Source organism: Pezoporus occidentalis, unplaced genomic scaffold, assembly GCF_034315485.1.
Source record: "Pezoporus occidentalis ecotype Australia unplaced genomic scaffold, CSIRO_AGI_Poc_V1 ctg801, whole genome shotgun sequence".
NCBI lineage: Eukaryota > Metazoa > Chordata > Aves > Psittaciformes > Psittacidae > Pezoporus > Pezoporus occidentalis.
The window spans coordinates 1-24664 of record NW_026916161.1 but is presented as its reverse complement, the minus strand read 5'-3'; the positions used below and the strand labels follow the sequence as shown (position 1 = coordinate 24664).

The 24664-nt window shown below is 60.8% G+C and overlaps 2 protein-coding genes and 1 long non-coding RNA gene across 3 annotated transcripts; all 3 read right to left on the bottom strand.

Moving 5' to 3' along the window:
• Positions 1-52: 52 nt before the first annotated feature.
• LOC134155944 (helicase SRCAP-like) lies at positions 53-13552 on the bottom strand (the record flags this gene model as incomplete). Its single annotated transcript, XM_062603598.1, has 9 exons — positions 53-610; positions 1301-1462; positions 3776-3859; positions 4856-5008; positions 6466-6594; positions 7036-7150; positions 9404-9600; positions 12080-12249; positions 13459-13552. Coding segments are annotated over 9 exons (1662 nt in total), but the record flags the coding sequence as incomplete, so codon positions are not given.
• A 177-nt stretch (positions 13553-13729) lies between these two features.
• On the bottom strand, positions 13730-18531 carry LOC134155943 (uncharacterized). The gene is made up of 3 exons (XR_009961778.1): positions 18472-18531; positions 16972-17189; positions 13730-13868 (listed from the first exon to the last, which is right to left on the bottom strand). It is a non-coding gene; the product is annotated as an uncharacterized LOC134155943 (long non-coding RNA).
• A 263-nt stretch (positions 18532-18794) lies between these two features.
• LOC134155942 (helicase SRCAP-like) lies at positions 18795-23960 on the bottom strand (the record flags this gene model as incomplete). Its single annotated transcript, XM_062603597.1, has 4 exons — positions 18795-18832; positions 19530-19703; positions 21779-21952; positions 23748-23960. Coding segments are annotated over 4 exons (599 nt in total), but the record flags the coding sequence as incomplete, so codon positions are not given.
• Between the last annotated feature and the right edge of the window lie 704 nt (positions 23961-24664).

Here is a 24664-nt window from a genome sequence, read left to right as displayed (position 1 = left end):
GGGATGGGTGGGGGAGGGGACGGGTCCCAAACCCAAAACCCAACTTCCGGGGTCACGTCTTGACCTTGCGGCCCCTCCCCCCCGCCCCTCCCCCATCCGCGCAGCGCCGCGGGGGTTGGGTCCTGCGGGGGGGCTCCGCGCGGCGCCGCTTGGGTGGGGGTGGGGGCTGAGAGGGTGGTGGGGGAGGGGCAACACCACCGCTTCCCCCCTCCCCCTCCCCCCGCTTCCGGTGCCGCCTCCCGGGTTCCCTCTCGAGGGGGGCCAAGAGCGGGGCCGAGGGGTGGCGGCGGGTGCTGCGCGGTGGGGGAGGGGCGGTGGGGGTGGTGGTGGGGGAGGGGCTTGGAGGAGGGGGAGGGGGGGAGGGGCTGGGGGAAGGCGGGGACCGCTTGGGGGGGCGGCCGCGACGGCGCTTTTGGGGGGGGAAGGGCGATGGGGAGGGACCGGAAGTGACGGGACCGGAAGTGGTTCGGGAAGGGCGGCCGCGGCGACGGCGGTGACGTCGTGGGCGGCGCTGATTGGTCGGGTTGGGGTCGGCGGGGTGGGCGGGGCCAGGGTGACGTCGTCGCCGGGAGGCCACGCCCCTCCGCTTAGGGGGCCGCCCCCGGCGGCGCTTGGGGGGGAGGGGAGGGGAGGGGGAGGGGTCAAGGGAAGGGGCGGGGCGACGGCGACGACGGCGCGGGGTGGGGGAGGGGGAGGAAGGGGAATGGCGGGAAAGGGGCGGAAGGGGCGGGGCTTCGAGGACGGTAACGAGGCGGCCCGGAAGTTGCCTCAGGACCTTGGCGGCGGGGCCGGGCCCGCGGCTCTGACGTATTTCGACGTCAGCGCTGCGTCGGCGGCGGGGGGCGGGGCGAGGGGGTGACGTCACAGGGGGAGGGGAAGGAGGAGGAGGAGGAGGAGGGGGGGGAGGGGAAGGAGGTGGGGGAGGAGCATCCGGTAACGGCGGTGCCGGTGGGGGAGGGGAAGGAGGAGGCGGTGCGGGGGGAGGGGAAGGGGGTGGGGGGGAGGGCGGTGACGTCACTTCCGCCTCGGCGGGAGGTGGGGGAGGGGGAGGTGGTGGGGAAGGGGGCGGGGGAGGGGTGGGGGGCGGTGACGTCACCGCGGGCGTTTCCCCGTCGGGGGCGGGGGGGGGCGGGGCGTGGCCGGGCGTGGCCGGCGGTGACGTCATCGGGGCGCGCGCCCCGCGCAGGCGCAGACTGGCGCGGGTGCGCTCGGCCCCCGGGGGAGGGGGAGGGGGGAGGGAAGGGGGGGGAGGGGGAAGGGAAGGGGGAGGGGCCCGAGGTTTGCGGGGCTTCCGGGTCACGCCCCCTCCGTCGTCGGCCACGCCCCCGCTGCTGGCTCCGCCCACTTCCGCCTTTGGCCCCTCCTCTTCCTCCTCTTCCTCTTCGTCTTGGGGGGGCAACCGGAAGCGGCCCCCAACGCCCTTGGCCTGGTCGATGTCCTTCCGGGCCGCCTCCACTTGTTCCTATGGGGCGGGGAACACGGATGTGGGGCTGGACCCATAGGGAGAACCCCCCCTAAGGGTGGGGCCTGCCCCATAGATGAGAGACGGCCCCATAGATGAGACACATATGGGTGTCCCTGCCCCATAGATGAGAGCCCGACCCATAGAGAGACACATACGGGAGTCCCTGCCCCATAGATGAGAGCCTGACCCATAGAGGAGCCCATAGAGAGACACATATGGGAGCCTCTGCCCCATAGATGAGAGCCTGACCCATAGAGAGACACATATGGGAGTCCCTGCCCCACAGATGGGAGCCTGACCCATAGAGGGGCCCATAGAGAGACACATATGGGAGTCTCTGCCCCATAGATGAGAGCCTGACCCATAGAAAGACACATATGGGAGTCCTTGCCCCATAGATGAGAGCCTGACCCATAGAGGAGCCCATAGAGAGACACATATGGGAGTCCCTGCCCCATAGATGAGAGCCTGACCCATAGAGATACACATATGGGAGTCCCTGCCCCATAGATGAGAGCCTGACCCATAGAGAGACACATATGGGAGTCCCTGCCCCATAGATGAGAGCCTGACCCATAGAGAGACACATATGGGAGTCCCTGCCCCATAGATGAGAGCCTGAGCCATAGAGAGACACATATGGGAGTCCCTGCCCCATAGATGAGAGCCTGACCCATAGAGATACACATATAGGAGTCCCTGCCCCATAGATGAGAGCCTGACCCATAGAGAGACACATATGGGAGTCCCTGCCCCACAGATGAGAGCCTGACCCATGGAGAGACACATATGGGAGTCCCTGCCCCATAGATGAGAGCCGGCCCCATAGAGGAACCCACAGAGAGACACATATGGGAGTCCCTGCCCCATAGATGAGAGCCGGCCCCATAGAGAGACACATATGGGAGTCCCTGCCCCATAGATGAGAGCCTGACCCATAGAGAGACACATATGGGAGTCCCTGCCCCATAGATGAGAGCCTGACCCATAGAGAGACACATATGGGAGTCCCTGCCCCATAGATGAGAGCCGGCCCCATAGAGAGACACATATGGGTGTCCCTGCCCCATAGATGAGAGCCTGACCCATAGAGATACACATATGGGAGTCCCTGCCCCATAGATGAGAGCCTGACCCATGGAGAAACACATATGGGTGTCCCTGCCCCATAGATGAGAGCCGGCCCCATAGAGGAACCCACAGAGAGACACATATGGGAGTCCCTGCCCCATAGATGAGAGCCTGACCCATAGAGAGACACATATGGGTGTCCCTGCCCCATAGATGAGAGCCTGACCCATAGAGAGACACATATGGGTGTCCCTGCCCCATAGATGAGAGCCTGACCCATAGAGAGACACATATGGGAGTCCCTGCCCCATAGATGAGAGCCTGACCCATAGAGAGACACATATGGGAGTCCCTGCCCCATAGATGAGAGCCTGACCCATAGAGAGACACATATGGGAGTCCCTGCCCCATAGATGAGAGCCTGACCCATAGAGAGACACATATGGGAGTCCCTGCCCCATAGATGAGAGCCTGACCCATAGAGATACACATATAGGAGTCCCTGCCCCATAGATGAGAGCCTGACCCATAGAGATACACATAATGGGAGTCCCTGCCCCATAGATGAGAGCCTGACCCATAGAGAGACACATGGGAGTCCCTGCCCCATAGATGGGAGCCTGCCCCATAGAGGGGCCCATAGAGAAGACCTGGCAACATAGAGGAACCCGTAGAGAGACACATATGGGAGTCCCTGCCCCATTGATGAGAGCCTGCCCCATAGAGGGACCCTAGGCCCCATAGAGAGACCCCTAAGGGTGGGGCCTGCCCCATAGAGAGACACAAAGGGGAAGCCCTGACCCATAGAGGGCCCCATAGAGGAGACCAGGACCCATAGCGGGGGCCACAGGGGAGACTGGCGCCATAGAGAGACCCATAGAGGGGGGCCTGCCCCATAGAAGGGCCCATAGGTGAGACCTGGCCCTATAGAAAGACCCATAGGGGAGACTCTGCCCCATAGATGAGACACTGCCCCATAGAGGGGCCCATAGGGGGAGACCCTGCCCCACAAACAGACCCCTACGGTTGCCCCTGCCCCATAGCAAACCCTATGGATCCAGCCCCATAGAAGCATCCCTATGGGTGCCCCAACCCCACAACAGCCCCTATTGGTCCAGCCCCATCGCAAGCCCCCTATTGGCTCCCCAAACCCCCTACACCCTATGCCTCCAGCCCCATAGCAAGGCCCCCTATGGCCTCCCCCGCCCCATAGCAGCCCCTCTGGGTCCAGCCCCACACCTCGGCCTGCTTGAGCTCCTCGCGGCTCACGTCCTCCAGGGAGGCCTCCAGGAAGTTCATGGCGTAGCGCTCGATGGGGGTCAGCTGCCAAGGGGGGCAGTGGGGGGTCACGCTATGGGGCACAGCCCCATAAGCAGGCCCCCGCCAGCCCCATGGAGCCCCATCGATCCCCATTGACTCCCATTGATCCCCCATTGACTCCCATTGACCCCCATTGACTCCCATTGACCCCCATTGGCACCCATTGACCCCCATTGACTCCCATTGACCCCCATTGGCACCCATTGACTCCCATTGACCCTCATTGACTCCCATTGACTTTCATTGACTCCCATTGACCCCCATTGGCACCCATTGACTCCCATTGACCCCCATTGACTCCCATTGACCCCCATTGACTCCCACTGACCCCCATTGGCACCCATTGACCCCCATTGACCCCCATTGGCACCCATTGACTCCCATTGATCCCCATTGACTCCCATTGACCCCCATTGACTTCCATTGACTCCCATTGACCCCCATTGACTTCCATTGACCCCCATTGATCCCTCATTGCCACCCATTGACCCCCTTGATCCTCATTGACTCCCATTGGCCCCATTGACTCCCATTGACTTCCATTGACCTTAATTGACCCCCATTGACTCCCATTCACTTCCATTGGCCCCACTGACTCCCATTGACCCCCATTGACCGCCATTGACCCCCATTGACTCCCATTGACCCCCATTGACTCCCATTATTCCCCATTGACCCCCATTGGCTCCCATTGACCCCCACTGACCCTGTTGACTTCCATTAACCACCATTGACCCCCATTGACCCCCCATTGACTCCCATTGACCCCCATTGACTCCCATTGACCCCCATTGCCACCCATTGACCCCTTGATCCTCATTGACTCCCATTGACCCCATTGACTCCCATTGACCCCATTGACACCCACTGACTTCCACTGACCCCCACTGACCTTCATTGACCGCCACTGATTTCCATTGACTCCCATTGACTTCCATTGACCCCCATTGACTCCCATTGACCCCCATTGACTCCCATTGCCCCCCACTGCCCCCTTACCTGCCCCACGAGGGCCGCGATCTCCTGCTCGGCCTTGGAGAGCTCCTCCTCCGGGCTCAGGCTCTCGCTGAACTCGGCCATGGCCGCCACGCGCTCGGCCCGGGCCTGCGACGCCGCCCGGATGTCCTCGGGGTCCTCTGCCCCACACAGGGCCTGGGGGGGGGCAATGGGGCTCAATGGGGGGCAATGGGGTCAATGGGGCTCTATGGGATCAGTGGGGGGCAATGGGGGTCACTGGGGTGTAATGGGGTCAATGGGGCTCTATGGGGGTCCATGGGGGGCAAGGGGAGTCAAAGGGGATCTATGGGCTCAATTGGGGGCAATGCAGTCATTGGGGCTCTATGGGGTCAGTGGGGGGCAAAGGGGGTCACTGGGGGCAATGGGGCTCTATGGGGGTCAATGGGGGGCAAGGGGAGTCAATGGGGATCTATGGGCTCAATTGGGGGCAATGCGGTTATTGGGGCTCTATGGGGTCAGTGGGGGGCAATGGGGGTCAGTGGCGTGCAATGGGGTCAATGGGGCTCTATGGGGGTCAATGGGGTGCAATGGGGGGCAACTCGAGTCAATGGGGCTCTATGGGGTCAATGGGGGGCAACGGGAGTCAATGGGAGTCAATGGCGCTCTATGGGGTCAATGGAGGGCAATGGGGGACAATGCGGTTAATGGGGCTCTGTGGGGTGCAATGGGGCTCAGTGGGGCTCTGAGGTCTATGAGGGTCAATGGGGCTCTATGTGGTGCAACGGGGGTCAATGGGCCTCCATGGGGTCAATGGGGGTCAATGGGGTGCAATGGGGTCAATGGGGGTCAATGGGGCTCTATGTGGTGCAATGGGGGTCAATGGGGTCCACACGATCAATGGGGCTCCATGGAGTCAACAGGGCTCCATGGGGGTCAATGGGGCTCCATGGGGGTCAGTGGGGTGCAATGGGGTTCTATGGGGTCAATGGGGCTCTATGGGGGTCAATGGGGTCCACACGATCAATGGGGCTCAATGGAGGTCAATGGGGCTCCATAGGGGTCAACGGGGCTCAATGGAGGTCACTGGGACTCCATGGGGTCAATGGGGCTCTATGGGGTCAATGGGGCTCCATGGGGGTCAATGGGAATCTATGGACTAAATGAGGCTCCATGGGGGTCAACGGGGCTCAATGGAGGTCAATGGGCCACCATGGGGGTCAATGGGGCTCCATGGGGGTCAATGGGCCTCCATGGGGTTAATGGGGCTCTATGGGGTCAATGGGGCTCCATGGGGTCAATGGGGCTCTATGTGGTGCAATGGGGGTCAATGGGGTCCACGCGATCAATGGGGCTCCATGGAGTCAACGGGGCTCAATGGAGGTCAATGGGCCTCCATGGGGGTCAATGGAGGTCAATGGGGCTCCATGGAGTCAACGGGGCTCAATGAAGGTCAATGGGGCTCCATGGGGGTCAATGGGGCTCCATGGGGGTCAATGGGGCTCAATGGAGATCAATGGGCCTCCATGGGGTCAATGGGGCTCTATGGGGTCAACGGAGCTCAATAGAGGTCAATGGGGTTCTATGGACTCCATGGGGCTCAATGGAGGTCAACGGGGCTCCATGGGGGTATCTATGGGGCGCCGCCTCCCCACCTGCTCCAGGATGTGGGTCCGGCGCGTGGCCGCCGGGTCCTCGTCCTCCTCGGGACCCCCATCCCCATCGCGCTCCTTGTCCCGGCCCGGCTCCTCTGGGGCCATGTCAAAGAGCTCCCGGATGGTTTGCTATGGGGCAGAGAGGGGAGGTTGGGGGTCAGGAGTAAGGGGGGGACACAATGGGACCCCCCCCATGGATGTGGATCCATAGGGATGCTCTGGGATGCAGCTTGGGGATCATTTGGGTACCAGGATGCTCCAAGGACCCATAGGGATGCGGGACCATTGGGACCCCCTTGGGTACCACTTGGGTACCGGGATGCTCTGGATCCCTACGGACCAATAGGGATGCAGCTCCATGGCAACCCCTGGGTACCGGGATGCTCTGGATCCGTATGGACCAATAGGGATGCAGCTCCATGGCAACCCTTGGGTACCAGGATGCTCCGTATCCCTATGGACCAATAGGGATGCAGCTCCATGGCAACCCTTGGGTACCACCTGGGTACCAGGATGCTCTGGATCCCTACGGACCAATAGGGATGCAGGTCCCATGGGATGCTGTGGTACCTGTTTGAAGTAGGCCGTGGTGAAGTTGCCCCCCTCGATGGCCATGTCCCCCAACATCCGTTTCTGATTGGCCTTCTTCAGGATGTTCTCCTCCACCGTGCGCTCGCTGATGAGCCTGGGGGGCAGCCGACCCATAGGGCCCCATAGCTCCCCATTGACTCATAGATCCCAAAGGACCCAGAGCTCCCCATTGATCTATAGGTCCCCATCGACCAAAAGGACCCCACTGACCCATAGAAACCCATGGAGCCATAGCTCCCCATAGGCCCACAGCGACCCATTGACCCATAGCTCCCCAGTGACCCATAGAAACCCATGGAGCCATAGCTCCCTATAGCCCCACAGCGACCCATAGCTCCCCCATAGACCCACAGCTCCCCATCGACCCATAGCTCCCCAATGACACATAGCCTCCCATGAAATCACAGCTCCCCATAGCCGCCTCATTGACCATAGCTCCCCATGGACCCATAGGTCCCCATAGCCCCACAGCTCCCCATAGCCCCATAGCTCCCCCATAGCCCCCATAGTCCCCCCATAGCCGCACAGCTCCCCCATAGGATCCCAAAGTCCCAGAGCTTTCCCATAGCGCCATAGCTCCCCATAGCTCCCCATAGACTCCCATTGACCTGTAACTCCCCACAGCAAAATATCTCCCCATACTGCCCCATAGGCCCCATACCCCCATATTTCCCCATAGCTCCCCATACCTCCCCCATACCCCTATAGCTCCCATAGGCCCACAGCCCCTTAGGTCCCCATGGCCATTAAGAACCCATAGCTCCCCATAGCCTCATAGCTCCCCCATACTCCCCATAACCCATTACCCCCATACCCCCCACACCCCTCATAGCCCCACACCCCCCATACCCCAATACCCCCACACCCCCCATACCCCCAATACCCCAATATCCCCCACACCCCCAAAACCCCCACACCCCCCATAGCCCCATACCCTCCCATAGCTCCCATAGCCCCATAGTTTCCCATAGCCATTAAGTACCCATAGCTCCCCATAACCCACATATCCCCCCCCACCCCCCATACCCCCCCCACCCTGACACGCCCCACACCCCCCATACCCCCACACCCCCCATAACCCAATACCCCCAAACCCCCACATGCCCCATACCCCCCATAGCCCCATAACCCCATACCCTCCCATAGCTCCCATAGCCCCATACCTCCCCATGGCCATTAAGGACCCATAGCTCCCCATACCCCCCATAGCCCCACACCTCCCACACCCCCAATACCCCCACCCCCCCCATATCCCCCATAACCCAATACCTCCACACCCCCCACACCCCCCATAACCCAATACCCCCATACCCCCATAACCCAATAACCCCCACACCCCCCATAACCCCCAATACCCCCACACCCCCCATATGCCCCATATCCCCCATATCCCAATACCCCCCCACACCCCCCATACCCCCAATACCCCCACACCCCCCATAACCCAATACCCCCACACCCCCCACATCCCCCATTACCCCCACACCCCCCATACCCCCCCACACCCCCCATACCCCAACACCCTCCACACCCCCTATAACCCCCCCCACACCCCCCATACCCCCCCACACGCCCCATACCCCCCACACCCCCCATAACCCAATACCCCCATACCCCCATAACCCCCCACACCCCCCATATCCCCCATAACCCAATACCCCCACACCCCCCATAACCCCCACACCCCCCATACCCCCCATAACCCAATACCCCCACACCCCCCATACCTCCATACCCCCACACCACCCATACCCCCCCACACCCCCCATTACCCCCAAACCCCCATATTCCCCATAACCCCATACCCCCCACATCCCCCATACCCCCAATACCCCCACACCCCCCATACCCCCCATAACCCCCACACCCCCTAAACCCCCCATAACCCAATACCCCCACACCCCCCATAACCCAATACCCCCACACCCCCCATACCCCCCCACACGCCCCATACCCCCCACACCCCCCATATCCCCCATAACCCAATACCCCCATACCCCCATAACCCCCCATACCCCCCATATCCCCCATAACCCAATACCCCCATACCCCCCATAACCCCCATTACCCCCACACCCCCCATATTCCCCATAACCCAATACCCCCACACCCCCCATACCCCCCCACACGCCCCATACCCCCCACACCCCCCATAACCCAATACCCCCATACCCCCATAACCCCCCACACCCCCCATATCCCCCATAACCCAATACCCCCACACCCCCCATAACCCCCACACCCCCCATACCCCCCATACCCCCCCATATCACCCCCACACCCCCCATACCCCCCACACCCCCCATACCCCCCACCCTCCCCATCACCCCCCATCACCCATCCCCACCTATAGATATGCACGTCCCTGGTCTGGCCGATGCGATGGCACCGATCCTGCGCCTGCGCGTCCATGGTCGGGTTCCAATCGCTGTCGTAGAAGACCACGGTGTCCGCCCCGGCCAGGTTCACCCCCACGCCTCCGCTCCGCGTCGAAAGGATGAAGCAGAAGATGCGCCGGTCCGCGTTGAAGCGTTCCATCAGGGCCTTGGGTGGGGGAGGGGAGAGGGGGGAGGGGAGAGGGGGGAGGGCACTGGTGGCATGAGGCTCCCCAATGGGATCTTAAGGGGGGAGCATGTGGGGGTAAGGATGGTTCTTAGGGGGCAATTGGGGAGCAGGATGCTCTAGGATGCTCCTTGGGTACCATTTGGGGACCAGGATGCTCCTTGGGTACCATTTGGGGAGCAGGATGCTCTAGGATGCTCCTTGGGTACCATTTGGGGACCATTTGGGTACCATTTGGGGAGCAGGATGCTCCTTGGGTACCATTTGGGGAGCAGGATGCTCCTTGGGGACCAACTGGGGAGCAGGATGCTTCTTGGGGGCCAATTAGGGGTAAGGATGCTCCTTGGGTACCATTTGGGGAGCAGGATGCTCCTTGGGGACAAGGATGCTCTTTGGGTACCATTTGGGGACCATTTGGGGAGCAGGATGCTCCTTGGGTACCAATTGGGGAGCAGGATGCTCCTTGGGGACAAGGATGCTCTTTGGGTACCATTTGGGTACCATTTGGGGACCAGGATGCTCCTTGGGTACCAATTGGGGGCAAGGATGCTCCTTGGGTACCAATTGGGGAGCAGGATGCTCTTTGGGGATCAATTGGGGAGCAGGATGTTCCTTGGGTACCAATCGGGGGCAAGGATGCTCCTTGGGGGCCAATTGAGGAGCAGGATGCTTCTTGGGGAACAATTGAGGAGCAGGATGCTTCTTGGGTACCAACCGGGGAGCAGGATGCTCCTTGGGGACAAGGATGCTCTTTGGGTACCATTTGGGTACCATTTGGGGACCAGGATGCTCCTTGGGTACCAATTGGGGAGCAGGATGCTCTAGGATGCTCCTTGGGTACAATTTGGGGACCATTTGGGTACCATCTGGGGACCAGGATGCTCCTTGGGTACCAATTGGGGAGCAGGATGCTCTAGGATGCTCCTTGGGGACCAATTGGGGAGCAGGATGCTCTAGGATGCTCCTTGGGTACCATTTGGGTACCATTTGGGGACCAGGATGCTCCTTGGGTACCAATTGGGGAGCAGGATGCTCTAGGATGCTCCTTGGGTACCAATTGGGGAGCAGGATGCTCTAGGATGCTCCTTGGGTACCATTTGGGGAGCAGGATGCTTCTTGGGGATCAATTGGGGAGCAGGATGCTCTAGGATGCTCCTTGGGCACCAATTGGGGAGCAGGATGCTCTAGGATGCTCCTTGGGTACCATTTGGGTACCATTTGGGGACCAGGATGCTCCTTGGGGGCCAATTGGGGAGCAGGATGCTCCTTCGGGGCCAATTAGGGAGCAGGATGCTCCTTGGGTACCATTTGGGGAGCAGGATGCTCCTTCGGGGCCAATTAGGGGCAAGGATGCTCCTTGGGGACCAACTGGGGAGCAGGATGCTCCTTGGGTACCAATTGGGGAGCAGGATGCTCTAGGATGCTCCTTGGGTACCAATTGGGGAGCAGGATGCTCCTTGGGTACCATTTGGGGAGCAGGATGCTCCTTCGGGGCCAATCAGGGGCAAGGATGCTCCTTGGGTACCATTTGGGGAGCAGGATGCTCCTTCGGGGCCAATCAGGGGCAAGGATGCTCCTTGGGGACCATTTGGGGAGCAGGATGCTTCTTGGGTACCAATTGGGGAGCAGGATGCTCCTTGGGGATCAACTGGGGAGCAGGATGCTCCTTGGGGACGAACTGGGGAGCAGGATGCTCTAGGATGCTCCTTGAGTACCAACTGGGGAGCAGGATGCTCCTTGGGGGCCAATTAGGGGTAAGGATGCTCCTTGGGGATCAACTGGGGAGCAGGATGCTCCTTGGGGACAAGGATGCTCTTTGGGTACCATTTGGGTACCAATTGGGGAGCAGGATGCTCCTTGGGGACCAACTGGGGACCAGGATGCTCCTTGGGTACCACTTGGGTACCATTTGGGTACCAGGATGCTCCAGGATGCTCCTTGGGTACCAGGATGCTCTGGATCCCTATGGCCCCATTGGGATGCATCCCAATGGGGATGCTTGGGTACCACTTGGGTACCAGGATGCTCTGGATCCCTCTAGACCAATAGGGATGCAGCTTCATGGCAACCCCTGGGTACTACCTGGGTACCGGGATGCTCCGGATCCCTCTGGCCCCATATGGATGCATCTCAATGGGGACGCTTGGGTACCAGGATGCTCCGGATCCCTCTGGCCCCATAGGGATGCATCCCAATGGGGATGCTTGGGTACCACTTGGGTACCAGGATGCTCTGGATCCCTATGGACCAATAGGGATGCAGCTCCATGGCAACCCCTGGGTACCACTTGGGTACCAAGATGCTCCAGATCCCTCTGGCCCCACAGGGATGCAGCTCCATGGCAACCCCTGGGTACCAGGATGCCCTGGATCCCTCGAGGATGCTTTCCCATTGCCGTGATGCTGCCGCTCGCCCCCTTTACCCCCCCCCACCACGCTATGGGGCGCCCCCCAAGTGGTACCTGGCGCTGCTCGACGCGGGTGCTGCCGTCCAGGCGCAGGTAGATGTGGCCGTGGTAGGTGAGGAAGCGCTCGAGGACGTCGAGCATCCTCGTCATCTGCGTGAAGATGAGCACCCGGTGGGCGCCCGCCTTGAGGCGCCGCAGCAGCACGTCCAGGGTCTGCAGCTTGCCTGCAGGGAAAGGGGGAGATATAGGGGTCAGTGTGGGGCGGTGGTGGGGGGGAGCAGTGGGGCAGAAGGGGGGGAGCAATGGGGGATCAACGGGGTAGCAATGGGGGATCAAAGTGGGATCAATGAAGGTAGCAATGAGAGATCAATGGGGCATCATTAAAGCATTGTCAAGAGCATCACCCCATTGAACCCCATTACCCCCATTACCCCATTACCCCATTGACCCCCATCACCCCCCTTACCGCCACTACCCCATTGACACCCATTACCCCATTGACCCCCATCACCCCACTGAACCCCATTACCCCATTGACCCCCATTACCCCCATCAACCCCCCTTACCCCATTGACCCCCCTTACCCCATTGACCCCCATTACCCCATCACCCCCATTACTCCATCACCCCATATACCCCATCACCCCACTGACCCCCATCACCCCACTGACCCCCATCACCCCATTACCCTCATCACCCCATTGACCCCCATCACCTCCACTACCCCATAACTCTATTGACCCCCATCACCCCCATTACCCCATCACCCCCATATACCCCATCACCCCACTAACCCCCATTACCCCATTGACCCCCATCACCCCATTGACCCCCATCGCCCTACTGACCCCCATCACCCCATTACCCCCAAAACCCCATCACCCCACTGACCCCCATCACCCCATTACTCCCATTACCCCATTGACCCCCATCACCCCATTGACCCCCATCACCCCCATTACCCCATCACCCCCATTGACCCCCATCACCCCATTGACCCCCATTACCCCACTGAACCCCATCACCCCATTACCCCCAAAACCCCATCACCCCACTGACCCCCATCACCCCATTACTCCCATTACCCCATTGACCCCCATCACCCCATTGACCCCCATCACCCCCATCACCCCACTGATCCCCATCACCCCATTACCCCCATCACCCCATTGACCCCCATCACCCCCACTACCCCCTCACTCCCCTTACCCCCCATCACCACATTGACCCCCATTACCCCATTACCCCATTGACCCCCATCACCCCATTGACCCCTATTACCCCATTGACCCCAATCACCCCCATTACCCCACTGACCCCCATCACCCCATTGACCCCCATCACCCCCCTTACCCCCATTACCCCATTGACCCCCATCACCCCATTGCCCCCCATCACCCCATCGCCCCCCATCCCCCCCCACCCCCCCTTACCACAATCATACTGCACCAGCCTCCGATCAGGGAAATGTGTGCCCCACGGCCTCAGCAACCGATGCAAGGTCTCCCTATGCTGACGAGCATCCCCATACCCCCCATCCCTCCCCCCCGCCGCCCCCCCTGCCCCATAGGACGTCTCCCTATGGGAAGCTGATGGGACGTCCCCCGCCGCCGCTGCCCCCCCCACGCCGTCGTTGCTGTTGTTGCCGTGGGGATGCAGTGATGGGGTGGTGGTGATGGTGGTGGTGGTGGTGGTGGTGGGGGGGGGGTCCCCCCCGTTTAGGGCCAGCTCCTGGCACAGCCGCTGCTCCAGCAGCGCCCATTGGCGCAGCCGCCATGGCGGGGGGCGGGCGCTGTGCAGGGACAGGCCCCGAGCTTGCACTGGGGGCAGCACGAAGATGAACCTGGAAGGGGGGGGGATATGTTGGGAAAACACCCCCCAATAAAGGGAATGGAGCCAGCTGGACCCATTGGGACACATTGGGAGCCACTGGACCCATTGGGAGCCATTGAGACCCATTGGGAGCCATTGGGACCCATTGGACCCATTGGGAGCCATTGGGACCCACTGAAACCCATTGGGATCCATTGGACCCATTGGGAGCCACTGGGACCCACTGAAACCCATTGGGAGCCATTGGGACCCATTGAAACCCATTGGACCCATTGGGAGCCATTGAAACCCATTGGGACCCATTGAAACCCATTGGGACCCTTGAAACCCATTGGGACCCATCTGAACCCATTGGACCCATTGGGACCCATTGGGAGCCATTGGGACCCATTGGGAGCCATTGAAACCCATTGGGAGCCATTGGGACCCATTGGGACACATTGAAACCCATTGGGACCCACTGAAACCCATTGGACCCATTGAAACCCATTGGGACCCATTGAAACCCATTGGGACCATTGGGAGTCATTGGGAGCCATTGAAACCCATTGGACCCATTGGACCCATCCAAACCCATTGGGACCCATTGAAACCCAATGGACCCATTGGGACCCATCCAAACCCATTGGACCCATTCAAACCCACTGAAGACCCATCCAAACCCATTGGACCCATTGAAACCCATTGAGACCCACTGGGACCCATCCGAACCCATTGGACCCATTGACACCCATCCGAACCCATTGGACCCATCCAAACCCACTGGACCCATTGGGACCCATCCAAACCCATTGGGACCCATCCAAACCCATTGGGACCCATTGAAACCCATTGGGACCCATTCAGACCCATTAGGACCCATTGAAACCCACTGGGACCCATCCAAACCCACTAGGACCCATTCATACCTATTGGACCATCCCAAACCCACTGGGACCCCCCGAAACCCATTGGATCCCCCCCCAAAACCCCACTGGACCTATTGGGATGCTCCCAACCCCATTGGACCCTCCCAACCCCATTGGGACCCCCTAAACCCATTGGATCCCCCCCAAAACCCCACTGGACCCATTGGGATGCTCCCAACCCCATTGGACTCCCCCCAACACCATTGGGACCCCCCTAAACCCACTGGACCCCCCCCAACCCCATTGGGACCCCCTAAAACCATTGGACCCCCCCCTCAACCCCATTGCCCCCCACCCATTGGACCCCCTCAACCCCATTGCCCCCCACCCATTGGACCCCCCCAACCCCATTGCCCCCCCCACCCATTGGACCCCCTCAACCCCATTGCCCCCCCACCCATCGGACACCCCCCCCAACCCCATTGCCCCCCACCCATTGGACCCCCCCTCAACCCCATTGCCCCCCCCACCCATTGGACCCCCCCCAACCCCATTGCCCCCCACCCATTGGACCCCCCTCAACCCCATTGCCCCCCCCATCCATTGGACCCCCCCAACCCCATTGGGATCCCCTAAACCCACTGGACCCCCCCTCAACCCCATTGCCCCCAACCCATCGGACCCCCCCCTCAACCCCATTGCCCCCCACCCATTGGACCCACCCCTCAACCCCATTGCCCCCCCCACCCATTGGACCCCTCCCTCAACCCCATTGCCCCCCCCACCCACTGGACCCCCCATCAACCCCATTGCCCCCCCACCCATTGGACCCCCCCAACCCCATTGGGACCCCCCAAACCCATTGGACCCCCCCCAACCCCATTGCCCCCCACACATTGGACCCCCCCCACCCATTGGACCCCCCCAACCCCATTGCCCCCCCCACCCATTGGACCCCCTCAACCCCATTGCCCCCCCACCCATCGGACACCCCCCCCAACCCCATTGCCCCCCACCCACTGGACCCCCCCCTCAACCCCATTGCCCCCCACCCATTGGACCGACCCCCTCAACCCCATTACCCCCCACCCATTGGACCCCCCCCAACCCCATTGCCCCCCACCCATTGGACCGACCCCCTCAACCCCATTACCCCCCAACCCATTGGACCCCCCCCAACCCCACTGCCCCCCACACATTGGACCCCCCCCCAACCCCATTGCCCCCCACCCATTGGACCCCCCCAACCCCATTGCCCCCCACCCATTGGACCCCCCCCCAACCCCATTGCCCCCCCCACCCATTCGACCCCCCCTCAACCCCATTGCCCCCCACCCATTGGACCCCCCCAACCCCATTGCCCCCCACCCATTGCCACCCCCCCCTCAACCCCATTGCCCCCCAACCATTGGACCCCCCCAACCCCATTGGGACCCCCCAAACCCATTGGACCCCCCCCAACCCCACTGCCCCCCACACATTGGACCCCCCCACATTGGACCCCCCCCCCAACCCCATTGCCCCCCACCCCCCCCCCCAACCCCATTGCCCCCCACCCATTGGACCCCCCCCCCCAACCCCATTACCCCCCACCCATTGAATCCCCCCCCAACCCCATTGCCCCCCCCACCCATCGGACCCCCCCCTCAACCCCATTGCCCCCCCCACCTATTGGACCCCCCAAACCCATTGGACCCCCCCAACCCCATTGCCCCCCACACATTGGACCCCCCCCACCCATTGGACCCCCCCTCAACCCCATTGCCCCCCACCCATTGAACCCCCCCCATCAACCCCATTGCCCCCCACCCATTGGACCCCCCCCCTCAACCCCATTGCCCCCCCCACCCATTGGACCCCCCCAACCCCATTGGGACCCCCCAAACCCATTGGACCCCCCCCAACCCCATTGCCCCCCACCCATCGGACCCCCCCCCAACCCCATTGCCCCCCACCCATTGGACCCCCCCAACCCCATTGCCCCCCACCCATTGCCACCCCCCCTCAACCCCATTGCCCCCCAACCATTGGACCCCCCCAACCCCATTGGGACCCCCCAAACCCATTGGACCCCCCCCAACCCCATTGCCCCCCACCCATTGGACCCCCCCCACCCATTGGACCCCCCCCAACCCCATTGCCCCCCCCACCCATTGGACCCCCCCCCAACCCCATTACCCCCCACCCATTGGACCCCCCCTCAACCCCATTGCCCCCCCCACCCATTGGACCCCCCCCAACCCCATTGCCCCCCAAGTCTAGGACCTGTCGAGCAGGGGCTGGAGCTGCTGCAGGCGCTCGGGGGGGCTGAGCTGGGCGCGGGCCAGGGCCCCCCCCGGGGGGGGCGGGTTGGGGGTCAGGGTGCAGGCCCCCAACACCTCGGTGCCGTAGATGGGGCCGAGGCCGCAGCGGAGCTCGTTGAGGCGCAGCAGCCGCTCCAGGCGCTCCGAGCGGCCCCGGCTCCGTTTGGCCTCCAAGGATTCCTATGGGGTGGGCAATGGGGGTCAGAGCGATCAAGGGGGCAAGGGAAGGCAATGGGGGTCAATGGGGGGCAATGGGGGGCAATCGGAGTCAGTGGGGGTCAATGGGAGCCAATGGGGGTCAATGGGGGTCAATGGGAGTCAGTAGGGGTCAATGGGAGTCAGTGGGGGTCAATGGGAATCAATGAGGTTCAATGGGTGTCAATGGGACCAATGGGGATCAATGGGTCAATGGGGGTCAATGGGAGTCAATGAAGGTCAATGGGAGTTAATGAAGGTCAATGGGAGTCAATGAGGTTCAACGGGTGTCAATGGGACCAACGGGGATAAATGGGTCAATGGGAGTCAATGAGGGTCAATGGGAATCAGTGGGGGACAACAGAAGTCAATGGGGGTCAATGGGAGTCAATGAGGGTCAATGGAAGTCAGTAGGGGTCAATGGGAGCCAGTGGGGGTCAATGGGAGTCAATGAGGTTCAACGGGTGTCAATGGGACCAACGAGGATCAATGGGTCAATGGGGGTCAATGGGAATCAATGAGGGTCAATGGGGGTCAATGGGGGACAACGGAAGTCAATAGGGGTCAATGGGAGTCAACGAGGGTCAATGGGAGTCAGTGAAGGGCAATGGAAGTCAATGGGGGTCAATGGGACCAATGGGGATCAATGGGTCAATGGGGGTCAATGGGAGTCAGTGAGGGTAAATGGGGGTCAATGGGGGACAACGGAAGTCAATGGGGGTCAATGGAAGTCAATGGGGGTGAATGGGGTCAATGGGAGTCAATGAGGTTCAACGGGTGTCAATGGGACCAATGGGGATCAATGGGTCAATGGGGGTCAATGGGGGGCAATGGGGGACAATGGAAGTCAATGGGGGTCAATGGGGGTCAATGGGGGGCAATGGGGGACAATGGAAGTCAATGGGGGTCAATGGGGGTCAATGAGGGTCAATGGGAGTCAATGAGGGTCAATGGGGAGCAATGGGGGTCAATAGGAGTCAATGGGGGACAACGGAAGTCAATGGGGGTCAATGGGGGTCAGCAGGGGTCAATGGGAGTCAATGGGAGTCAATGGGGCTCAATGGGGCTCAGTGGGGATCAATGGGGGAGAACGCACCCCATTGGCTGCCATACCCCCCCCCCCCATAGCATCCCTGGTACCCAACCCCCTCCCTCTCCCCACCCATTCCCTTGGCCCCATGGATTCCAATGGGAATGGGTGCCCCCCCCACCCCCACCCATGGGGGCCCCCCTCCCCCCCCCCATCCCCCCCCCCCCCATTACTCACCAGGTAAAAGGGCGACCGTGGTGGGGGTGGGGGCTGCCTCCTTGGGGGGGGTCGGGGTGGGGGAGGGGGGGTGGGTGCTGGGGGGGGTGGGGGGGGAGGGGCTTGGGGGGGTGGGGGGCTGGGGGCCATCGGCCCCTCGGGCTCCTCGCGCTGGGGGGGGGGAGGGGGTTGGGCTGGGGGGGGAGGGGCGGCGACGGGGACGATGGGGGGAGGGGCTGGGGGGGGGGGAGGGGGGAGAGAGAGAGAGAAAAAGGGGGGTCAATGGGGGGTCGTCAATGGGGGGAGGGGGGGCACCTATGGGTGCTGGGGGGCACCCATAGGGGTTAGGGGCACCCATAGGGGCTGGGGGAACACATAGGGGCTAAAGGGGGGCACCCATAGGGGTTCAAGGGGGGCACCCATAGGGGTTCAAGGGGAGCACCCATACGGGTTCAAGGGGAGCACCCATAGGGGTTCAAGGGGGCACCCATAGGGGTTCAAGGGGAGCACCCATAGGGGTTCAAGGGGGGCACCCATAGGGGTTCAAGGGGGGCACCCATAGGGGTTCAAGGGAGCACCCATAGGGGTCAGGGGCACCCATAGGGGTTCAAGGGGAGCACCCATAGGGGTTCAAGGGGGGCACCCATAGGAGTTCAAGGAGCCACCCATAGGGGTTCAAGGGGGGCACCCATAGGGGTTCAAGGGAGCACCCATAGGGGTCAGGGGCACCCATAGGGATTCAAGGGGAGCACCCATAGGGGTTCAAGGGGAGCACCCATAGGGGTCAGGGGCACCCATAGGGTTTCAAGGGGAGCACCCATAGGGGGTCAAGGGGAGCACCCATAGGGGTCAGGGGCACCCATAGGGTTTCAAGGGGGGCACCCATAGGGGTTCATGGGGGCACCCATAGGGGTTGGGGGCACCCATAGGGGTTCAAGGGGGCACCCATAGGGTTTCAAGGGGAGCACCCATAGGGGTTCAAGGGGAGCACCCATAGGGGTTCAAGGGGAGCACCCATAGGGGTTCAAGGGGGCACCCATAGGGGTTCAAGGGGAGCACCCATGGGTGCTGGCACTCACCCACGAGCTCGGTCCCGGCGGGCAGCACCCGGAGCAGGGGCCGGGGGGGTGGGGCAGGGGGTGGGGGAGGGGCGCTGAGGCCGTCGCGGGGGGGGGGCGGGGGTGGGGCAGGGGTGGGGGCGGGGCGCACCACGATCTTCACCACCCCCCCGCTGTTCACCAACGGCGCCGGCACTGGGGGGGGGGAGAGGGGGAGGGGAGAGAGATAGAGTGAGCAACCAATGGGGGGCAATGGGAGTCAATGGGGGTCAACGGCGGTCAATGGGGGTCAATGGGAGTCAATGGGGGTCAATGGGGGTCAATGGGAGTCGATGGGAGTCAATGAAAGTCAATGGGGGTCAATGGGAGTCAATGGGGGCAATGGGGGTCAATGGGAGTCAATAGGGGCCAATGGGGATCAATGGGAGTCAATGGGGGTCAATGGGAGGCAATGGGGGCCAATGGGAGTCAATAGGGGGAAATGGGAGTCAATGGGAGTCAATGGGGGTCAATGGGAGGCAATGGGAGTCAATGGGGGCAATGGGGGTCAATGGGAGTCAATGGGGGGCAATGGGAGTCAATGGGAGTCAATAGGGGCCAATGGGGATCAATGGGAGTCAATGGGGGTCAATGGGAGTCAATGGGGGCCAATGGGAGTCAATAGGGGGAAATGGGAGTCAATGGGAGTCAATGGGGGTCAATGGGAGTCAATGGGAGTCAATGGGAGTCGGGGGTCAATGGGAGTCAATGGGAGTCAATGGGGGCAATGGGGGGCAATGGGAGTCAATGGGGGGTAATGGGGATCAATGGGAGTCAATGGGGGTCAATGGGGGTCAATGGGAGGCAATAGGTGTCAATGGGAGTCAATGGGGGTCAATGGGAGTCAATGGGAGTCAATAGGAGCCAATGGGAGTCAATGGGGGGGAAATGGGAGTCAATGGGAGTCAATGGGGGCCAATGGGAGTCAATGGGGGGCAATGGGGGTCAATGGGAGTCAATGGGGGTCAATGGGGGTCGATGGGAGTCAATGGGGGTCAATGGGAGTCAATGGGGGCAATGGGGGTCGATGGGAGTCAATGGGAGTCAATGGGGGTCAATGGGGGTCGATGGGAGTCAATGGGGGCCAATGGGAGTCAATGGGAGTCAATGGGGGTCAATGAAAGTCAATAGGAGTCAATGGGGGTCAATGGGAGTCAATGGGAGTCAATGGGGGTCAATGGGAGTCAATGGGGGCAATGGGAGTCAATGGGAGCCAATGGGAGTCAATAGGGGGCAATGGGAGTCAATGGGGTCAATGGGAGGCAATGGGAGTCAATGGGGGTCAATGGGGGTCGATGGGAGTCAATGGGGGTCAATGACAGTCAATAGGAGTCAATGGGAGTCAATGGGAGTCAATGGGGGTCAATGAAAGTCAATAGGAGTCAATGGGAGTCAATGGGGGTCAATGGGGGTCAATGGGAGTCAATGGAGTCAATGGGAGTTGGGGGTCAATGGGAGTCAATGGGAGTCAATGGGGGTCAATGGGGGTCAATGGGGGTCAATGGGGGTCACTGAGGTCAATGAGGGTCGATGGGGGTCGATGGGAGTCAATGGGAGTCAATGGGGGTCAACTGGGGTCAATGGGAGTCAATGGGGTAATGGGGGTCAATGGGAGTCAATGGGGGTCAATGGGAGTCAATGGGAGTCAATGGGGGCCAATGGGAGTCAATGGGGGTCAATGGGAGTCAATGGGGGTCAATGGGGGTCAATGAGAGTCAATGGGGGGCAATGGGAGTCAATGGGGGTCAATGAGAGTCAATGGGGGGCAATGGGAGTCAATGGGAGTCAATGGGAGTCAATGGGAGTCAATGGGGGTCAATGGGAGTCAATGGGGATCAATGGGGGTCAATGGGAGTCAATGGGGGCAAAGGGAGTCAATGGGAGTCGGGAGTCAATGGGAGTCAATGGGAGTCAATGGGGGTCAATGGGGGTCAATGGGAGTCAATGGGGGTAATGGGGGTCAATGAGAGTCAATGGGGCTCCATGGAAGTCAATGGGGGGGCAACTCGCACCCACTGGGAGTCAACGAGGGACAATAGGGGGTCAATGGATGCTCAGTGGGGGTCAATGGGGGGACAATGGGGGGCAATGGGGGTTAAAGGGTGTCAATGGGGGTCAATGGGAGTCAATGGGGGTCAACGGGAGTCAATGGGGATCAATGGGGCTCAATGGGAGGTCAATGGGGCTCAATGGGGTTCAATGGGGCTCAATGGGGGGGGGGGGCTCCTTACCTTGCGCGGTGGCGATGGGGAGCCCCAGGGTGGGGGGGCCCTGGGGGGGGTTCCCGGGGGGGGCCCCCCCGCTGGGGGGCGGGGGAGGGGCGACGGGCGCCAGGAGCGTGACCTGGGCGGGGGGGCCCAGGAGGGGGCTCTGCCCCCCAGCGGCCACCAGGTGAACCACGTTACCTATGGGGGGGGGACACAAAAAGGGGGGGTCAGGGGCACCCCAAAACCACCCCAAAATACCCCCAAAACGCCCCAAAACCACCCAAAAATACCCCCAAAAAACACCAAACCACCCAAAAATAGCCTAAAATAACCCAAAACACCCCAAAATACACCAAAAAACAAGAACACCCCAAAATACCCCCAAAAGTCCCTAAAAAACACCAAAACCACCCCAAAATAGCCTAAAATAACCCAAAACAATTCAAAATACACCAAAATACACCAAAAAACAACCAAAATAACCCAAACCACCCCAAAATACACCAAAACACCCCAAAAATACACCAAAACACCCCAAAATACCCAAAAAACCACCAAAACCACCCCAAAATTGCATAAAATAACCCAAAACATCTCAAAAAAATACCAAAACACACCTAAAAACACCAAAATAACCCAAAACACCCCAAAATATACCAAAACACCCCCAAATACCCCAAAAATACCCTAACAAAACACCAAAACCACCCCAAAATAGCCTAAAATAACCCAAAACACCTCAAAATACACCAAAATACACCAAAACCACACCAAGATACACCAAAACACCCCAAAATAACCCAGAACACCCCAAAATACACCAAAATACACAAAAAAAAAACAAAACCAGCCCAAAATACACCAAAACACCCCAAAATACACCAAAAAACACCAAAAAACAACAAAAACACACCAAAACACACCAAAATAACCCAAAGTACCCTAAACAACACCAAAACCACCCCAAAATACGCTAAAGTAACCCAAAACACCCCAAAATACACCAAAAATACCCTAAAAAATACATTCACCCCCATTCATCCCAATGGGTTCCCCCATTCAACCCAAGCCCCCCCATGGACGATCCCATTCCAAAGCAGGGGGGGGGGTCCATCCCCATTCATCCCAATGGGTTCCCCCATTCAACCCAAGGCCCCCCAATGGACAATCCCATTCCAAAGTGGGGGGGGGGATCATCCCCATTCAACCCAAGCCCCCCCCAATGGACGATCCCATTCTAATGTGGGGGGATCCATCCCCATTCATCCCAATGGGTTCCCCCATTCAACCCAAGCCCCGCCCTCATGGACGATCCCATTCCAAAACGGGGGGGGGGGGGAACATCCCCATTCATCCCAATGGCTTCCCCCATTCAACCCAAGCCCCCCCCATGGACGATCCCATTCCAAAGGGGGGAGGGGGGGTCCATCCCCATTCATCCCAATGGGCTGCCCCATTCAACCCAAGCGCCCCCCATGGACGATCCCATTCCAAAGTGGGGGGGGTCCATCCCCATTCAACCCAATGGGTTCCCCCATTCAAACCAAGCCCCCCCCCATGGACGATCCCATTCCAAAAGGGGGGGGGGGGGGGAATCACCCCCATACATCCCAATGGGTTCCCCCATTCAACCCAAGCCCCCCCCATGGACGATCCCATTCCAAAGTGGGGGGGGTCCATCCCCATTCATCCCAATGGGTTCCCCCATTCAACCCAAGCCCCCCCATGGACAATCCCATTCCAAAGTGGGGGGGGGGAATCATCCCCATTCAACCCAAGCCCCCCCCATGGACGATCCCATTCCAAAGTGGGGGGGGGGGGGAATCATCCCCATTCAACCGAAGCCCCCCCCCATGGATGATCCCATTCCAAAAGGGGGGGATCCATCCCCATTCATCCCAATGGGTTCCCCCATTCAACCCAAGCCCCCCCCATAGGACGACCCCATTCCAAAGTGGGTGTGTGGGGGGGATGTCCACCCCCATAGACTCACGTGGGAGGCCGCGGGGGGGGGCGGCCAGCGCCAAGTGTCGCAGTGGGGGGGCCGCCAGGGTCAATTTGCTGCCTTGGAGCTGGAGGGTGAGGGGCTTGGCCCCCCCACCCCCACCCCCTCCTCCTGGGGTGCCCCCACCCCCACCCCCGGGGGTGACCCCCCCGGGGCGCTGGGCCAGGGCTGCCAATTGGCCAATGCTCACCAGCTCGCCCGCTGTGGGGTGGGGGGGGGGACACACACGACATAAAGGGGGTTAATGGGGGGTGGGGGGCACTTTAAGAGATGGGGGGAGGTATAATGGGGGGTATGGGGGTGTCAATGGGGGAGTCAATGGGGTCTATGGGGGGGTTAATGGGGTCTATGGGGGGTAATGGGGTCTATGGGGGGGTAATGGGGTCTATGGGGGGGTCAATAGGGTCTACAGGGTGTGATATGGGGGGGTGAATGGGGTCTATGGGGGGTAATGGGGTCGATGGGGGTGAATGGGGTCTATGGGGGGATTAATGGGGGATATGGGGGGTGAATGGGGTCTACAGGGGGGGTAATGGGGTCCATGGTGGGTTAATAGGGGATATGGGGGGGTCAATGGGGTCTATGGGGGGGTGAATGGGGTCTATGGGGGGTGAATGGGGTGTATAAGGGGGAATGGGGTCTAAGGGGGGGGTGAATGTGGGATATGGGGGGTGAATGGGGTCTATGGGGGGATTAATGGGGGATATGGGGGGTGAATGGGGTCTACAGGGGGGGTAATGGGGTCCATGGGGGGTTAATAGGGGATATGGGGGGGTCAATGGGGTCTATGGGGGGTGAATGGGGCCTATGGTGGGTACAATGGGGTGCATAGGGGGGTTAACAGGGGATATGGGGTGTGAATGGGGTCTACGAGGGGGGGTAATGGGGTCCATGGGGAGTTAATA